General features: G+C 50.7%; 1 protein-coding gene across 1 annotated transcript; it reads left to right on the forward strand.

Annotated features, from left to right (window-relative positions):
• The first annotated feature begins 1,051 nt into the window (after window positions 1–1,051).
• On the forward strand, window positions 1,052–15,998 carry camsap2b (calmodulin regulated spectrin-associated protein family, member 2b). Its single transcript, XM_068748546.1, has 22 exons — window positions 1,052–1,196; window positions 3,859–4,118; window positions 7,473–7,652; window positions 7,794–7,880; window positions 8,196–8,337; window positions 9,144–9,283; window positions 10,282–10,372; window positions 10,502–10,603; window positions 10,936–11,008; window positions 11,108–11,392; window positions 11,462–12,176; window positions 12,275–12,421; window positions 12,491–12,722; window positions 12,810–13,005; window positions 13,080–13,755; window positions 14,119–14,261; window positions 14,350–14,558; window positions 14,631–14,730; window positions 14,898–14,963; window positions 15,255–15,370; window positions 15,461–15,579; window positions 15,699–15,998. The coding sequence occupies exons 1-22, from the start codon at window positions 1,052–1,054 to the stop codon at window positions 15,996–15,998; spliced, it is 4,524 nt and encodes a 1,507-aa protein (XP_068604647.1).
• Window positions 15,999–16,981: the final 983 nt, after the last annotated feature.

The following is a 16,981-nucleotide window of genomic DNA, read 5'->3' on the forward strand; positions in this document are numbered from 1 at the left end:
AAGTTTCTGATGTTTTGTGAACCTAACTGCACCCAGACGGGTCGATTAACAATTCGGACCGGAAATAAGGGCAAGCAGGAACATTAACTACCCGAGAACCAGGTAAAACACTTAAATTATAAATATATATTTATGTTTTATGTATTTTCTTCCTTCTTGCCCCGTTTTCTGTTTCCATTTCTAACTGCATTACTGAATATTCTTTAAAAATAGTTTTAAGTCTCTCCAGAATGTCGTGAGAGAAAGCACATATTTCTACCAAAGCCAAACAATCAAGGCACGCGTCCAAAAATATTTACACCATTGGGATTCTAACAATTATAAAGAAGCTGAATAAGCTGAATAAAATGATCTTATTCTTCTTTGGAACACTGTCCCATTCAGTTCCAGTTCTGATTAATCCGGTGGTTCAAGCAGAATATTAAGGGAAATAAAACGAGTTCTTATCTGCCACACTGACGCACTTTTGTGTCACAAACGTGTTGGACACATCTGTTTTGCTATGACGTCATGATGCAGCGTTGCAGAAAAAGAAAAAGAAAGAAGCTTTTTCCAGTTCTCGATGAGAACACGAGAACTCCACCTTCGGTTTGTAGTTCTTCAGCAGACTTGAGGAGGGAGGAGCGCGCATGCGCATTACGCTGCGTCCTCCGACCAGTGCGGCAGGAAAAGCGCAGAGCGAAGCCGCGGCGGAGAGAGAGAGGGAGGGGGAGAACATGGACCGAATCCCGCCTCGAGTTGACGTGTGAAACCGTCCGCCGGTGTCGGACCGTCTTCCGCCGGCCCGCCTGAGGATAAAACATGTCCGGGACTCTCTTTAAATCCGGTTCCTAAACGGCGCAGCCAGGGATCTTTACGCGCACTGGAGGATGGCGCTCGTCTAAACGGAGCGTCCCTGTTTTTTTTTTTTTGGGGGGGGGGGGGGGTATCGTGCTCTCCAGTCATCAAGGCCGTTGCTGCGGTGAATTCCTCTGGATGGGATGTCATCCGCACTCAGGAGGAGTTCCCGAGCCTGACGGATCCTCCGGCTGCGGCGCGTAGACGGCTCAAGATGGAAGATGCGGAGGAGGATGACAGAAGAAGCAGGAGACGGACCTTCATCGTCCCGGCAATCAAGAGCTTCGACCAGTACGACTTCACCAGGGCCAAGATCTCCTGCAGCCTGACGTGGCTGGTGGCCAAGGCGTCCGGCTCGGGTAGGTGGCCTCCTCCTCCTCCTCCTCCTCATCGTCAATCTCTGGATTAGATTAGATTAGAGGGGGGGGTATTATAAAAAAATAAGCGTGGAACGGTGCAAGGTGATGTTGAGTTGGGCGGCCCATAAAGCGGTTCTGGTTGTCCCCGCCCTCTCATCAGAAACAGAAACTGGACTCCAGAACATTTGGAACTGTCAGAATATCCGGAGTCGCCCAAAACAACGGCCAAGACAAAGTTGTAGCTCTTCAACTTCCACGACTTTGAGTTATTCTGATTTTATCCAAGTGACATGATAAAAAAAAAAAAAAAAAAGTCCGGCCACAACATAGATGCTCAAGAAAAGACCCGACTGGACCGTCCCACAGGTCAAGAGAGCAACTCTCAGCTTGTAGGGACTTGGAGTTCTTATCTCTCTCTCTCTCTGTAGGTCCGGAGTTCAAAGGTCAACCTCTTGTCACAGTGTTGCGTCGCTAATGCTAACTACTCCTCGCAGCAGTAAACCCATGATGTCACGCCGGCCGAGCGCCTGAACCGGCCGATCAGCACAGATATGGAACCCCCCCCCCCAGGCGTTATCGGGGAATCGATTCCTCATCGGGAAGGTTTGAACATGCTAACGTGTGCATCTGGAAGCGCTTCCCTGAGAGGTTTTGATAGAGACAGAGCATGAAGTACAAGTTGGAGACCAGTAACATGTGAGGAAGACACTTCGGTTGCTGCTGCCCCCCCCCCCCCCCCCCGACACGATTCCAGCTAGAGACCTGTGGCCCCGATTCTTAAGCAGTCCTCTGAGCCCTGCTTGGCCCAGTTCAGGCGAGGTGGAACGGCTTTCCCATCGGCTGGAAGTTTGTGTGGAAGGTCGATCACATGTGAGACTCCAAAGTAAAAGTATTTGTTATTGACTCTGGTTAGACTAATCTAATCACTCCACCGGCTCCCAGTTCAATACGCACTCGCCTTCAGAGTGGTCTGTGAAGCTCTAAGCGGCTCCATCTTTGACCCCCCGACTGTTTAGAACCCGATCAGGCCCCTTCAGGCATGTAGACCAAACTGCATGCAGCAAAAAATGCCCCCCATCCCACAGCTTCACTGTTTTGGCTGATTCTCTGTCATTTTTTTGGCCACGAAATTCTAGAAATCAAACCTGGATTACCAGGATAACTCAAACAAGATGGGCCATGCTGTCCGTGATATTGTGCACGCCGAGCTCTGATCCCTGAGGGTCTCCGGGGGGAAGCGGTCTTTTCCATGCCTGGACTTCCTGCTGCAAGCTACTTCCTGTCCGTTTCCTCTTTGATGCCGAGCACAAAGGAGAGAGGGCTTTTAGTCGACGGGGCAGATTTTCATGAACTCGTGCTTTTGTAGCCTCCTCCTCTTCGCTAGTTTATGAAAATCAAAGCTCAAACGGTCAACGACACTTTTCACGTGTAAATGAAAAGTATCTCGTCGTCTCAGCGGCTGAATCGCTTACGCACGCCTCAGCTAGTTCAACATCTGCCTGTTGCTTGAAATATCTCTTTTCATCACCCATTACAGGGGCGGGGTGGGGGGGGGGGGGTGTTTACCACAGCCACTGGAAAACTTGTGACGTTTGATCACAAGCTTAGTGGGTTTTTCCTGCATCTGAAGTTTCATTTTATCCTCCTCCTCTGCTGCCGGTACTCGGGATTGAAGAACAGGCGGCTGAAAGTTTTACCTTTTTTTGTTTCATCCATGTGACTCAGCCAGGAAATGACCCCACACACCAGGAACACACACACACACACACACACACTCACATGGCGTGGAATAAAGCACACGTTCCTACAGATCGATGAGTCACAACAGCAGAGTGGTGGAAAAAGAAAAGGCCGAAGACGGAGTGAAGGACCTTCACGACGTCGCTGTGGGTCCAGATGTTTGAGTCAGATCAGATTTGTGCACGGGTTCGAGCGGGGGCAGGCAGCGCGATCTGCTGAACGCCTCCAGTCAATAAATACATCAATTTGATTTGGACCTGCTGGCAGAATTCACGCAAGACGGGGGAGGAGTGAAATGAAATTCAAATGGAGAAAAACGTTTCGGTTTACATTTCTGTGTTTTTGTCAGTTTACGGCATTTTGATTTAAAGCAGAGTGAGACATCTGTCTTCACTCGCATCTCTGCTTGTCAGTCACCTTGATGATCTCCGTTTCACGCTGCTGTAAGAGCCTTTAACAATCCGAGCTTCATTTCATGGCACAACGACGATAGCGTTGGCCTCCATGTGCAGGCGATTCTCAGACGAGCTGCTCAGGGACCGTCTGCAAAGTGCAAAACTGAAAATCCTGCACAGAAACTATACTTTTTGTGCTACTGCAGCAATTATACTGAAAAATCTGTCTTTCTTAGAATTCATGGAGAGTTTTATTTTGGATAAAATAATGAAATATTCATTCTTATAAAGTTTAATGTTTAGATTCATTTTCACTAGTTTCATGGCGGGAACTTGGCAGGACAAAGTTGCATCTGCACAGGCATCCCACCAGAACCGTTTCTGGTGGGATGCCTGTCTGGTGAAACCATAGCAACAACAATAACAAGCAGTGGAATATAGAAAGAGGTAGTAGTGCAGATTGTTCCGCTGCTGCTCTATTGATGTTAGGTGTTTCAGAACCGTATGTCCTCTCTCCTGGTCCTCAGATGCCGTACCGGAGGAGCTTGCCGAGCCTCTGTACCGGGACCAGTACAACCAGGAGCACCTGAAGCCTCCGGTTGCCTGCCTGCTCCAGTCCGCAGAGCTCTACTGCCGGGCGGGGAGCCTGATCCTCCGCAGCGATGCCGTCAAGCCTTTGCTGGGACACAACGCCGTCATCCAGGCCCTGGCGCAGAAAGGCCTGTATGTCACCGACCAGGACCGACTGGTCACCGAGAGAGACCTGACCAGCACGCCCATACAAATGGTGAGTGTGGGCGTGCAGCCCAAAGCAACAATCTGTTCTATTTAGGTGCTGATCTCCATCATCATTTGGATGTGGATTTAAAAAATATTCTTTATTATGTAGAAACATCAGTCCAGTGTGACCAAACGTCATATTTAGGGGATTATTGCAAAAACCCATCGCAGATAAAGAAGAATAATGTGTCTAAAGATGAAGCACGGCCAAAAAGCACACAAGCTCATTTTCAAAAAAATATTTTTCTCATTTCACCATCAATAAATCATTTCTCGCCTGACGAATCGGTTTCGTTCGCTCAGTGTGATGGAGGAGCGTGAAGCAGACGACGTGCACGTCTTCGTCACGCACACACGGCTAGCACATGCGTGGATGGAGACCGGCTGCTGCTGCTAACGCCAAAAGGTGTCTGCATTGCAGTGCATGCTCCTCCCTCCCTCCCTCCCTCCCTTCCTCCACGACTCTCGCTTTGTCTCACCCTATGTCCTACCGTTTCTTTATTCGGCCCGGTCTCCATCTCTCAACCCATCAGTGTTACACACATCTGCCCGTTAACCTGCCCATCCATAACGATGCTCTGCGCCCTTCTGAAGTTAATTAATTGGTTCAGGCAAACAGTGTGTGTGTGTGGGGGGGGGGGGGCTCAGCAGGTTAGCTTCAGTCATGCTCTGTTTTGGGTTATGATGTATCTGCGGAGAAAATGATGACCTCATGGGTTTTCCAAAGTCTGTGCATCAGAGGAATAACTCGCGTGAGGGTGGAGCGAGTGCGAGTCTGAATGGAGAGAGAGAGAGAGAGAGGGAGGGAGGGAAGGTGGAGGGTGGGGGTTGTGGTCACGGGCTGCCATATGGATGTCATCCAGAGGGAAGCAGGAAAGTAGAGCAAGACAGGAAAGGGTGAGCGTGGAGAGAAGATACGGAAAATTAGAGGAGAGGAGACGGGACGGGAAAAGGCCCGACGTTAATCGGGAGGGAGGGGAGGAGGTGGGAAGCTGGGAATTTTCATACTGCTGCACTGTAGAGTGGGGGGGGGGGGGTCTCCGAATGAAAGCCTGTCTGGTGCGCCAACACAAGCCCCACCCCCTCCCATTCCCCATGCAGCCCCATGCTGCTCATGAACTTTTTTTTTTCCGGTCTGGCACATGCTCACATGGCGCCGTGGCGGTAATCGAATCTTCCTGCAGAGGGGCGTGTCCTTCGGTGGGAAAGCTTTGTGCTAAATACTGCGGTCGGGATTTCTGGAGGCGAGTGAGAAAGAGACGGAGAGATTTTACAATCAATTTGTGTAATGGGTTGTAAACCCTCGGGCCAGACGTACATGTGCGAAGATGTACACTAAAAACACTAGTGCCGCACACACACACACACACACACACACACACACACACACTTGCGACTTTTATTACCTGTTCACTCAAATTTACCAGTCTGCACTATTTCCACCACCGTATAAGGCGCGTCTGCCACCGTGTGAGTGCGTTAGGCTTGTCTGTGCACTCACGCACACACTCACACGCACACACACACAGACACACGCACACGCACACACCTGAAGGTCTTTGTCAGGAGGTTCTGGACAGGGCATTTAATTCCATGTTGTAGTATCAACAGTAGATGTGAGAACAGTCTGTAGATATATAAGCAGAGCTTCCTCTTCTCTGTCTGGTGCACAGAGTCACACAAACACACACACACACACACACACATAGATAATGTTAGAATGTCCTACTGGAAACAACAACCAACCAGTTAAAAAAAAACTTGAAACCTTGAGTATTTTCATTTACTTTAATTAATTTTTTTTAAATGTATTTATTTTTATATTTTGAACATTGTTTTATTATTTTATGATTATTGCTGGGTACCTAGTCTCATCGCTTGTGCCCTGACGCCACTGTTGCTTTTATACACCCATTTTACATTGATTAATGTTTGTTTAATATGTATTTTTTGTTTATATGATTCATGTTGATTTGTTATTATCTGTTAAAGCACTTTGGGAATTTTATTTCTAAAAAAGTGCTATATAAATAAAGCTTATTATTATTATTATTATTATTATAATTAAAATATCCAGATGTTTAGCTTAGAATTGGAACCTGACCTTCGTTTGTTGGACAAGCAAAAGACGCAATAATGTCATGGCAGCTAAATCACGTAGCTCGCCTCGGTCTGCGGAGCACACGAAGGCTGACTGTTACGTTTCTCCACAAATAACTACGCAAACATTAGTGGGAATCTGATGAATGAAGATGCTCTAGAATATATGATTGGGTTGCTTTAATGCACACTTTAAGAAAATCACTATTTACATGTGTTTACCTGCTGTTTGCAGGTAAACATGCATGCTTGGGGTAATAAACATGCAAGTCTTCGTATGCATTGTGTTATTTTTAATGAGTGTTTTATTCTGCCATACTAATGAGGTCAGATTTATCATGACAGTCACATCAATGATCTTAAGCATAACATAACTTATCTACTCAACGTCGTGTGAATGTGGCTGAAGTTACATAGCAGCTGCTGACGCAACAACACGGGACGCCGTCGGTCCAGCTGTCAACCGGACTTGCTGCTCTAACCCCCCCCCCCACACACACACACAAAATCACGCCCCCCCAGAGGAGAATGCATGAAATGGCAAATATCTGACAATATCCTGGAGAGGCAGGACTCCAGACTGTTTCGCAGACAGATCGGTATCCGGCTCGTGCATCAGCAGCTTTGTCTTTGTGTTCTCAACAGTCAGCACACGGTTTCTATCCGACTCAGAGCATCAGCAGGTACATTTGCTGATGACGGCTGAGTGTCTCTATTATTTCCATGTCAGCCAGGTTTTGCGTTGAGGCCGGCAGTAGGGCATCGCGGCGTTCCGGTAACGGGGGGGTTTCTGGGTCGGCTGTGGGTTCCCTTGGGGATGGCTTGGCCACGCTGGCTGTTACATCAGGCCCTGTGGTTATGAATAGAGGCCTGTGCCTGACAGCAGGCGCTCCCCTGAGGCCTGAATGCATGTCTGTGCCTGTTCCAGCATTACAGAGGGCCTGGCTTTGTGTGTTCGGTTAGGTTGGACTCACATAGGCGTCATGTAGCGTAGCGTTAGCTCCATGACGTGTATGAGCACCGATGTTTTTGAGCGGACCTGTGGTGTGACAGGAAAGGGAAGGGCAAGTCTGGCCTTTCTGCTCTGATACTAGAAAGGTCAGGAGAATGGCTGCTTTGTGTCGGAGCTGATGGCTGCTAAACGCCAGGATTTAGGCCGTAGGAGTGGCGAGGAGAGGCTGGACAGAAAGGTCAATAAGGAAAAAAAGTCTCTGACCTTTTTGTTGGACCCTGTTCCCGTGTCTCCGTTGTGTCTCCGCAGAGTTCGCACCTGGCGCTAATCGATACGCTGATGATGGCGTACACTGTGGAGATGGTGAGCGTGGAGAGGGTGGCGTCCTGCATCGACAGGTGGTCCTCTGCCGAGCCCCCGTACAGTGACGGGCACATCCAGGACCTTCCCTACGACACGGAGGATGCAGTCATCACCTGGATCAACAAGGTGCACACAGGGTTGTCTTCTTCTGTCCTCTCATTAAAGTCTCTCCTTTCTGCAGCACAGACCCACCATTCAGTCTTCAGTGTGGGCAAATAGTGAAATTTGGCCTTCATTCCTCCCCCCCCTCTCTCTCCCTCTCTCCAGGTAAAGGAACACCTGAGGAACATCCTTGTCCGAGAGCAAAAGCTGAGAGAGGCTTCGACCCAGGAGGGAAATGCAGCAGCTCAGAAAGTAAAACCGCACTCAATGATTAAGCTGTGCATCTGTATCCTTGGAAACACACTTGTACCAATCCCCACATATTTAAAGGGTTCCCTTACATGCAACATGAAGAACACGGATCCTTCCAAACTTGGCCTTGATTAGACACCGGAAATATTTGACCCATTTTAAAGCTGCTAATGAAATTATTTAGGCGCAATATGTTTACCAGAATGTCTGAAGAAGGTTGGTGCGATCGCCGTTCGACTTTGGTGCATGCGGCAACTGCACAAAATAGCCACATGCGGTATTGGTGACGTCTTTGTGCCGTTGCCATGGTTTCAGGCTCGCCACAGGAAAGAGCTTTCTCAGCAGAGAAGCGCCCCGTCGCTCCCCCAGGTGGAGAACTTGCTGAAGGACAACACAGACGGCTGCGCCCTGACCGTCCTGCTGCACTTCTACTGTTCACGGGCCATCAGACTGGAAGGTGATGACCCGCCTGAGCGCACTGGCCACGCCCACTTTTATATGTAATTCTTCCCAAGTAGCAATGAATGCTAACATGGTAGGAAATGTCTTGTCGTTTAAATCAGATCTTAAATTCTTAACTCTAAGCAAAGACAAGAGGTCCTGTCTGGACTTCATGTGGTGACAAAACGCAGTAGAACGTGGGTTCTAGACTCGAGTGGGTTCATGGTGGACGTGGAGAATGAGTGAGAGACAAAGAGAAAGAGAGACTTGTTCCCTCTCATTTCTAAAAAACATTCCCTCGGCTGGGCTGTGATTGGTCACGAGGGGCGTGTCACAGAGAACCGTTAGAGAGGGGCTGCTGCTTCAAAGATCAACAGCGCTGAGGCTCATGGGATTGAATGTAGTTCACAGAGAGAGCTCACACACACATGCGGGCCAGATGTTTGACCTCTTTCAGGTCTGCTTGCTGGCAGATTGATTTACTCTAAACATAGTTGAGGAAAATGAATGACACCGTGTTTGGTTGTTTACTCTGGTGACATGTTCACGTACGTGGGACGTCCCGGCATTAACGGCATGGGTGTAAAAATCCCGATGATTCGTCCTGAAGGAATCAATGTGGAGGTTTTTGGTGGTTAACATTGTGGCTCACACACTAGAGGGGGAAGGTGGTGTGTGTCCCCCCCCCCCCCCCTCTCACGTGTTATTTTTCTTCCTTTTTTAAAATGTAAACTCTCTTATCTTTTCCCCTGCCTTCTTGCCTGGCCTTTGCTATCGCGCCTTCCCCCTCATGTGGCCGGACCCCACCCCATGTCGGAGCAGATATCTGCCTCAAGGAGACCATGTCTTTGGCTGACAGTCTCTACAACCTCCAGCTGGTGCAGGAGTTCTGCAGGAGCAACCTGAACCGCTGCTGCCACTTCAGCCTGGAGGACATGCTCTACGCGCATGCATCCATAAAGGTAGGGGAAGCATTTAAATGCACGGAGGATTGGGTGGATGGTGCCGGGGGGGGGGTTTTTTGTTCCGGGGGATGAGTAAAAAAAGTCTGTGCTGGGAATTACAAATAGGGCTAGGGGTGGAGTCATGTGAGGAAAACTCACTCGCTTTTGTTGTCCTCCCTCTGTCACTTCATTGTTTACAGAGACTGTGTGTGTGTTGACTGAATTGTTCTGCAGTTGGACAAAAAAAAAGGCAAAGGAAGGGAGGAGAAGGGAGAGAAAAAATAGTCACGAGGAGCCGTTAGAAGAGACTGGAGCACTGCCAGTTCACCACAGAGCCGCCGGCCGAGGGAATGTTAACCATGTGTTGTGTGTGTAGGCTGCATAAAAACAGATCTTCACTTTCTGCAGCATATAGTGTGAAATATACACACGAGACGCATGCATGCGTTAGATATGCCTGAAATGTCAGTCCCCGTTTATAACGGGAATACATTTTAGCTTTGATATTAGCCACACACGCTCGCTGCTAAATAAAAATGTGGAACTACAAAAGCACTCAGAGAGCGCAGACCTCCGCCAAGCAGCTCGTTCCCCAATCCAGGATCTCTTCTGGATCATCACCAAAATGTAATCATCTCTTCCTGGTAACATTCCCAACATTTCCTGGAAATTTCATCAAGATCCGTCGAACATTTTGCATTTTGAGTTGCTACCAGACAGACAGACAAACACCTGCAAAAACATAACCCCCCCCCCCCCCCCTCGGCAGAGGTAACTAAACCTAGAAACTTTCCATGCTTTGAGATTGAAGCTTTCAGACAGTAAAACCTAACCTGTTAGTCACACGCACACACATCTCTGATGCTGTTACTTAGCAACAGCCCATGACCTCAGTGATCTGTCAAAATGGTGAATAATATTGTCGATCATCGAGCGTCCTGTCTGCAAAGGGACAAATGTGCTAATTATAGTAATACCCAATATATTAATTACCGTGTGTGTGTGTTGTTTTACAGAGTAATTACCTGGTGTTTATGGCGGAGCTTTTCTGGTGGTTTGAAGTGGTGAAGCCTTCATTTGTGCAGCCCAGAGTCTTCGATCCAAACGGTACGCGAACCTCACGATGACGCCAGCATGCTTGTTATCCACATCTGGATTGTCAGACACGCTCACTATATTATTAGAGAGAGGTTGCGGTTGAATATTGAGCATTTTCTCACACGTTTCCCGCCGCAGCATCATCCTGTAGAAAAGTGGCTTCCGTGTCCAGTCCGGTGAAACAGAGAGACGCAGCCGGCCCTGAGAGCCCGGAGAGCCCAGAGAGCGTCCCTGCAGGGGGTAAATATCTGCTGTGGGATTTAGATTCTTTAATGTTCTCATACTTTGTGTTTTTTTGGGTGCTTGAATAATAAACATTAAAGTTAGCTGTTTAACTTTAACTCTGCTTGAAAGCAGAGGCCCCCTAGTGGCTGAATTACAGCCATGCAGCCATTCCTTATTATAAATGTATGTAGGATACACCTAATGCAGAAGGACAAGTGGGACAGGTGTAGTCCAGATATCCAGACTGTCTCAGTAAAAGCGTCTGTGTTCTTGAAAGTAAAGCGTTTTCATGCAGCATCTGTTGCTGACTGGAGACATTCAGAAACTGTCCTGTCTTGTGTCTGCAGAAGGACAAATGAAGACGTCCAACTCCATGTCCTATGACGATGGCTGCACTGGGACGTGGCTCAAAGAAAGGCGGTTGGTACCTAAACCCTACAGGCGCCCTACTCGAGGAGACGGCTTTTTGCTGACCCGCAGACTTTTGCTTCTCTTCTAACTTGAACTCCTTTTCCTCAGTTCGTCCTCTCAGGGAATCTCCTTTGAGATTCCTCTGGAGGGAGACCCCATTGTGCCCCCCCGTGAAGCTCCCTCCCTCTCAGGGATGGCCCGTTCCGCCAGCAGTGACGACCTCGGGTTCAAAGTTCACTTTGCTCCTCGAGGGGACAGCAAACGCCCCCTCTGCCTCCTGCCTCTCAGTGTAAACGGCCAGAGCAGACACATACCGGAGGAGGAGGAGGAGGACGTCGCTACCCGCAGACCCCTGGGGAGGAGCAACACGTTCTCCGTGGAGAGCCAAAGCAGGTGAGGCCCGGGGCCGCCTCGTGTTATAACCTTTAAACGGTTATAAATGAACCTATAAATATCCTATAGGTACTCCAATGGATTCCTCACAGATGGCAACCGCAACCCAAAAAATCGCCACGGCAACCACAGCGGCCCCATCAGTCCTTCGACTCCTCCGAGCATTGAGGAGGCCCTGAAGATTATCCACGACACTGAAAGGCCCCATGCTAGCCTGGGCTTGGGAGACGGAGACAGCAGCTTCTTCCTCCATGGAGCGGCGCCTTCAGACCCCCCCGGGGCCCGGGGCCAAGGAGACGACCCGGCTTCGGCCAAGGCTCGGCTCAATGACCACGATCCAAACTCTGTGTCCACTGATGAATTTGACACCGGCATCCATGTGAGGACAGAGGACATCCAGAGCTTGGACGAGGACTCGTCCTCTCTGAGAGACGATTCAGATATTGACCCAGATTGCGAGGCTATGACCCGGCCCCGCCCTCTGTCTGACCGGCAGGTGAGGGAGCGAAGTAGAGATGATGGGCCCGCAGGGGTTGCTAATGCCAACCAAGATGGTGGTGGAAGGAGTAGCCCCTGCCCCAGCTCAGCACCCACAATCCCCAGGTCCCACTCAGCCAGCCCCGCCTCCTCCTCCGCGGGCTCCGGGGGCGGCGTGGTCCGGATGACGAGCTTCGCAGAGCAGAAGTTCAGGAAGCTGGAGGGACGGAGCAGTGGAGGAACCACACCGGACAGCTCCGATCTCAACGCTCCTTATGCGCATCCGACGAAAAGCATCCGCTCTCAGGTTGGACGTCTTTTATGTTCCTCCTTCCTCAACGTTTATGCAGGAATACCAGCTGGCAATGAGGATCAACGCGACTGGTCTTTGCACTTTGCTTCTAGATCTCCACACCTCCTCTGCCAATCACGTCTCGCTCTCCGGTCACGCCTCCTCCCAGAGACCCCGCCAGCCTGATAGCCTCAGAGATGATTCAACTGAGGATGAAGCTGGAGGAGAAACGGCGCGCCATTGAAGCCCAGAAGAAGAAGGTAAACGGACGCAAGCGAAACGTCGCATAGTGTTGCTCTCTACGCCACGCTGTTCTCTTCACGTGCCAGGTGGAAGCGGCTTTCACCCGCCATCGTCAGAAGATGGGCAGAACGGCCTTTCTGAATGTAGTGAGAAGAAAAGGAGTCGCCGCCCCCGTCGACCCCACGTCAGGGGCAGGAGAAACGCCTTCCCCGGAACCGCTCGCGCCCTCCGAGGAAACAAACCAGGGCAGCAAGGAGAGGGCAGAGCGGTGCAAACCAGATGGAGCGGCGCCCAAATCCCCTTGCGAGGACGGTGGAGGCAAGCGAAGACGGTCCAGACACAAGCGCTGTCCCGGAAAACCGGCGGGATGACGATGACGATGACGATGATGTGTTTGATTTCCAGGTGTGACCCCGGGAGAGGTCTACCTCGCAGACTACACCCGCTCCATCGAGAGACTGAACACGTCGTTGGGCTTCCTGCAGACGGAGATGCAGCGTTTGTCGCAGCAACAGGAGAAGATCATGGCCATGAGAGAAGAGCAGCAGCAGCAGCAGCAGCAAGCCTGGGTCATTCCTCCCCCCGCGCCGTCTCCACACAGGTATCACTTCACGATATACGGAAGCAACATCATCATCCTGAAAACACTTACGCGGTGACTTTCCCCCGCTACAGGCAGCTCCGTGAGTTGCGTAGCAGCAGCGTGACGGGCCGGGGGTCGGTCGGATCTTTGTCCCCTATCCTCTCTTCTTCCGGCTCCTCCCGCGCTCCTAAACATTCCCCGGCCGGCATCAAGCGGCGGCCGGCCTCTTTCCACGCCAGGACTCCTCGGACTCCGAGGCCGGCAGATCTAAAAGTGACGCCCTTCAGTCGGATGCTCGACACGCCCACCTCGGTGGACAGCCTGCCCAGGTTGAGGCGGTTCACCTCGAGCCAAACGCAGCTCAGCTCGTTCGCCTACCTGGGACATGACAAGGGCTCGGGGGCGAGCGGGGACGGCGTAGAAACCCCGAAAGAGGAGACGGCGGCTGGCTCTCCTCAGCCTTCTAAAGAAGCGGCCGCAGAGAAGGGGGAGGAAACAAACCAGACGGCGCCGGCGACCCAGTCGACGGGTGACATCGGGCGAGTGAGGTCATCAGAGGTGCCGTGTCAACCGGCGACTGAGATCCAAGCCAGCTGGGTCAAGACGGACTCGCCAGACAGAAGAGACCCGGTGGAGGCGCCTCCGTCTCAGCTGGAGCCTCCAGCAGGGCCGCCTGGCGGTCACGCGACAGCCGGGGAGGGGGAGGAGGAGGTGGAAGGAGACGCAGCAGGAGACGACCCAAAGATGTGCTGTGGATTCTTCTTCAAGGTGAACTCCAGAATTATAAATACGATGAAACATTTTACTGTCATCGGCCCATTGCTGGTTGGCTGGTTGGTTGGCTGGTTGGTTGGCTGGTTGGTTGGTTGGCTGCAGAATGGTGCATGGGCCAGGATAGAGTCCATTTGATTTTGTTACATTCATTTCTATCCTCTTTCTTTAATATTGTGCTTCTCAACATTTGCTCACCTGGAATTGGGATTAATTTTGGACTAAAGGAATCCAAGTCCAGTTCTGGTCGTGCTATTCACGATCAGTTCTTAGCTAGTTCTGGGTTCTGGTTCTTTGAGAGTCGGGGGCCGCCTTAATCGGACTTTTCTCTTTTCTGTTTCCCCCCCCAATAAACATCAGGACGATGTGAAAGGCGAAGCGGACATGGCAGTGAAGAAAGCTGCTCTGCTGGAGAAGAGGCTGAGGAGAGAGAAGGAGGCGCAGGAGAGGAAGCAGCAGCAGCAGCAGGACCAGGACCAGGAGCAGAAGAAGGAGGCCGCACGGTCTGGCTGGCTGTTTCTTCCCATCAGACATCGCTGCCTGTGTCGCGGTGCTGCGTTAAAATCTCACCGCGGATCTCCTCTCCTCCAGGTTGAAAGCTGAGGAGGAGCAGCTGAAACGGGACGAGGAGAAGGCGAGGAGGGAATACATCAGGAATGAGTATGTGAGGAAGAAGCAGCTGAAGCTGATGGTGGACATGGATGAGGTCATCAAGCCCCGATCTGGAAGTCTCAAGAAGAAGCCACGCCCCAAATCCATCCACAGGGACGTGTTGGAGTCGTGCACCCCCCCTGTGAGAGGTGAGCGAGCTACAAATGACACGCCCACGCCGCCGGAGCCCCGCGCTGACGTGTCCCCGTTGCCGCTTCCAGGGGTGCGTCCTCGAGGCTTCTCGGTGTCCAGCGCTTCGTTGGCGTCACTCAATCTGGCCGACCGTGACAAAGACCAGGCAGGCAGCAGGAAGGACAGCAGGTAAGCGAGGTCGAGTTAGCGCTAACGTTTTAAGGCCGTCCTCTAGTGGTAGCCCCTCCTCCCTGGCGTCCAGGCAGGGCGGCCTGACTGAGAACGAGGATGGCGCCCTTCCTTTTGACTCATAAATGCTCTTCTCTTTGCTTATTTTGTTCTGCGAAAACCTTCAGAGGCAGTAAAGTAGCTTCTGCCCGTGCCCCGTTCTTTCTGAGCTCTCCCAAAGAAAGAAAGGGAAGGTGTGTAACGGATCTCCGTAACTCCTACACGTGCGCCTCCTCATAAACCTTTAGTCTCCATTCATTCAATCTTCTTCCAGCAGAGAAGCACATTCCACTGCCTGAGTTTATTCCATCCATGGCGCCGAGATCTCCCCGCTTCGTCGCGCTCGCCGCTCTCTCCTCTGCGTTGGCTTCTCTCTGAACGTCGCCCGCCGTCTTCGCCGTCTGCAACTGCCTGAGCTCATTTCGTTGGTTGGTTTTCGTTGCGTTGGTTTTCATCCATCGTTTTTGTCATGCGATCGTCTCCAGGCCGGACTCTGCAGAAGGTTTTTCCTCTTGTCCGTCGACCGGGAGCCGAAACGGAGAGAAGGATTGGGAAAACGATTCCACCACCTCGTCCACTCCCTCCAACGCCGAGTACACAGGTAGATGACACGTCGCCACGCCTGCTACACCCTCCTAAGATAGCATTAGAGACGCTTTCGCAGTCTCATGCATGCGTTTTCTCCACACAGGACCAAAACTATACAAGGAGCCGAGTGCCAAGTCCAACAAGCACATCATCCAGAATGCCCTGGCTCACTGCTGCCTGGCTGGGAAGGTCAACGAAGGGCAGAAGAACAAGATAATTGATGTATGTTTCGCCATGTGCTTCGATATTTATGGGGAATGAGCTGCTTGGCGGAGGTCTGCGCTTTTCTAGTTCCACATTAAATCAGATTCAGCAATAAATATTACGTTTTCTTTGCGCAGGAAATGGAGAAATCTGAAGCCAGTAGCTTCCTGGTGTTGTTCCGTGACTCTGGATGCCAGTTCAGGTCCGTGTACACGCACTGCCCGGAGACAGAGGACATCGCCAGACTGGCCGGCATCGGCCCGAAGAGCATCACCGCCAAAATGATCGAGGGCCTCTACAAGTACAACTCGGACAGGAAGCAGTTCAGCCAGATCCCCGCCAAAACCATGTCCGCAAGCGTGGACGCCGTCACCATCGCCAGTCATCTGTGGCAGGCAAAGAAGCAGGGGACGCCCAAAAAACTACACCTAAAGTAGTGCCAGATGGCGAGCGTGCATCGGGACAGTTCATAAGAACGCCACTGTATCCATTAAAGGGACACGCTTGTCCCGCTGTTTGGACTCACAGCTGGAATGTAGAACACACAACGGCCTCACAGACGGTGTTGCTACACTCCGGACTGCTTTAATGGGGGGTGCAAGCGTGCAGCATGTGTATCAATGTTCTCGCGTGCCGAAAGAAGAGGCGAACCCATGCCTTACCTCGTTGCACCACTGAAACCGTGAATGTCTCGCCTCTGACAGAGGCCGTTTGGTCCCTATAAGTTGATCATGTGTGGCCTTATGCTTGTTTTGTGTCAAATGGAGCCGCCGGTGAGCGTCGGCGTCGTTTTGTCGCCGCCTGCTGTGACGCAGGAGAATTTGTTTGTACTCGCAACCCTTAAAGACAAGGTTTGTTAAAAGGACGGCCTGTCTGATCCGTGATCAGTTCAAAGCAGCAGTTTTTAAATGACAGTTGTGCTGCTATACAGCCTTTTCTTATTTTACATATGACTGACAGACTCATGCATGTTAGAGTGAAGTGCCAAGACGAGTGAGGAACATATCTCTGCAGGTTCCTTTCCAAAGGTGTGCTAGTGATGAAATGACTGTGCAAATGGAGACTATACTGGGAAGCACCCTGCAAGAGACTCTTAATTTATTTCATTTGATAATACTTTGAAGCGCTTTTGAAAGGCATCTTATATTTTGTCCGGAGAGACACACCGTACGTGGATTTAATTTTGTATATGATGGCAGATCCATCTGTGTGTCGTAGCTTTTCTAACTTTTGTCGCTTTTTTGGGTCCTTTCATCGTGTTACTGATGAAAAAAGAAAAGTGTGATCGCTAAAAAGGACTAGATGGAAAGCACACATCAGCCTGTGCAATTTAAGAGTCATTGAAATAATCTTGTTGGATTTAACCATTCCACATTAATCTGGACGTTTGTCTTAACTTTTACATCTTGGATTCCCACAC

This window comes from Brachionichthys hirsutus, chromosome 15, assembly GCF_040956055.1.
Source record: "Brachionichthys hirsutus isolate HB-005 chromosome 15, CSIRO-AGI_Bhir_v1, whole genome shotgun sequence".
In the NCBI taxonomy this organism is placed as follows: Eukaryota; Metazoa; Chordata; class Actinopteri; order Lophiiformes; family Brachionichthyidae; genus Brachionichthys; species Brachionichthys hirsutus.

Bases quoted from the DNA above. Each gene is read 5' to 3' on its own strand.
- camsap2b (XM_068748546.1), top strand. From the start codon at position 1,052: ATGGAAGATGCGGAGGAGGATGACAGAAGAAGCAGGAGACGGACCTTC. The intron at 13,756-14,118 runs GTGAACTCCAGA...AATAAACATCAG, and splicing joins GCTGTGGATTCTTCTTCAAG to GACGATGTGAAAGGCGAAGC. The intron at 15,580-15,698 runs GTATGTTTCGCC...TTCTTTGCGCAG, and splicing joins AGAAGAACAAGATAATTGAT to GAAATGGAGAAATCTGAAGC.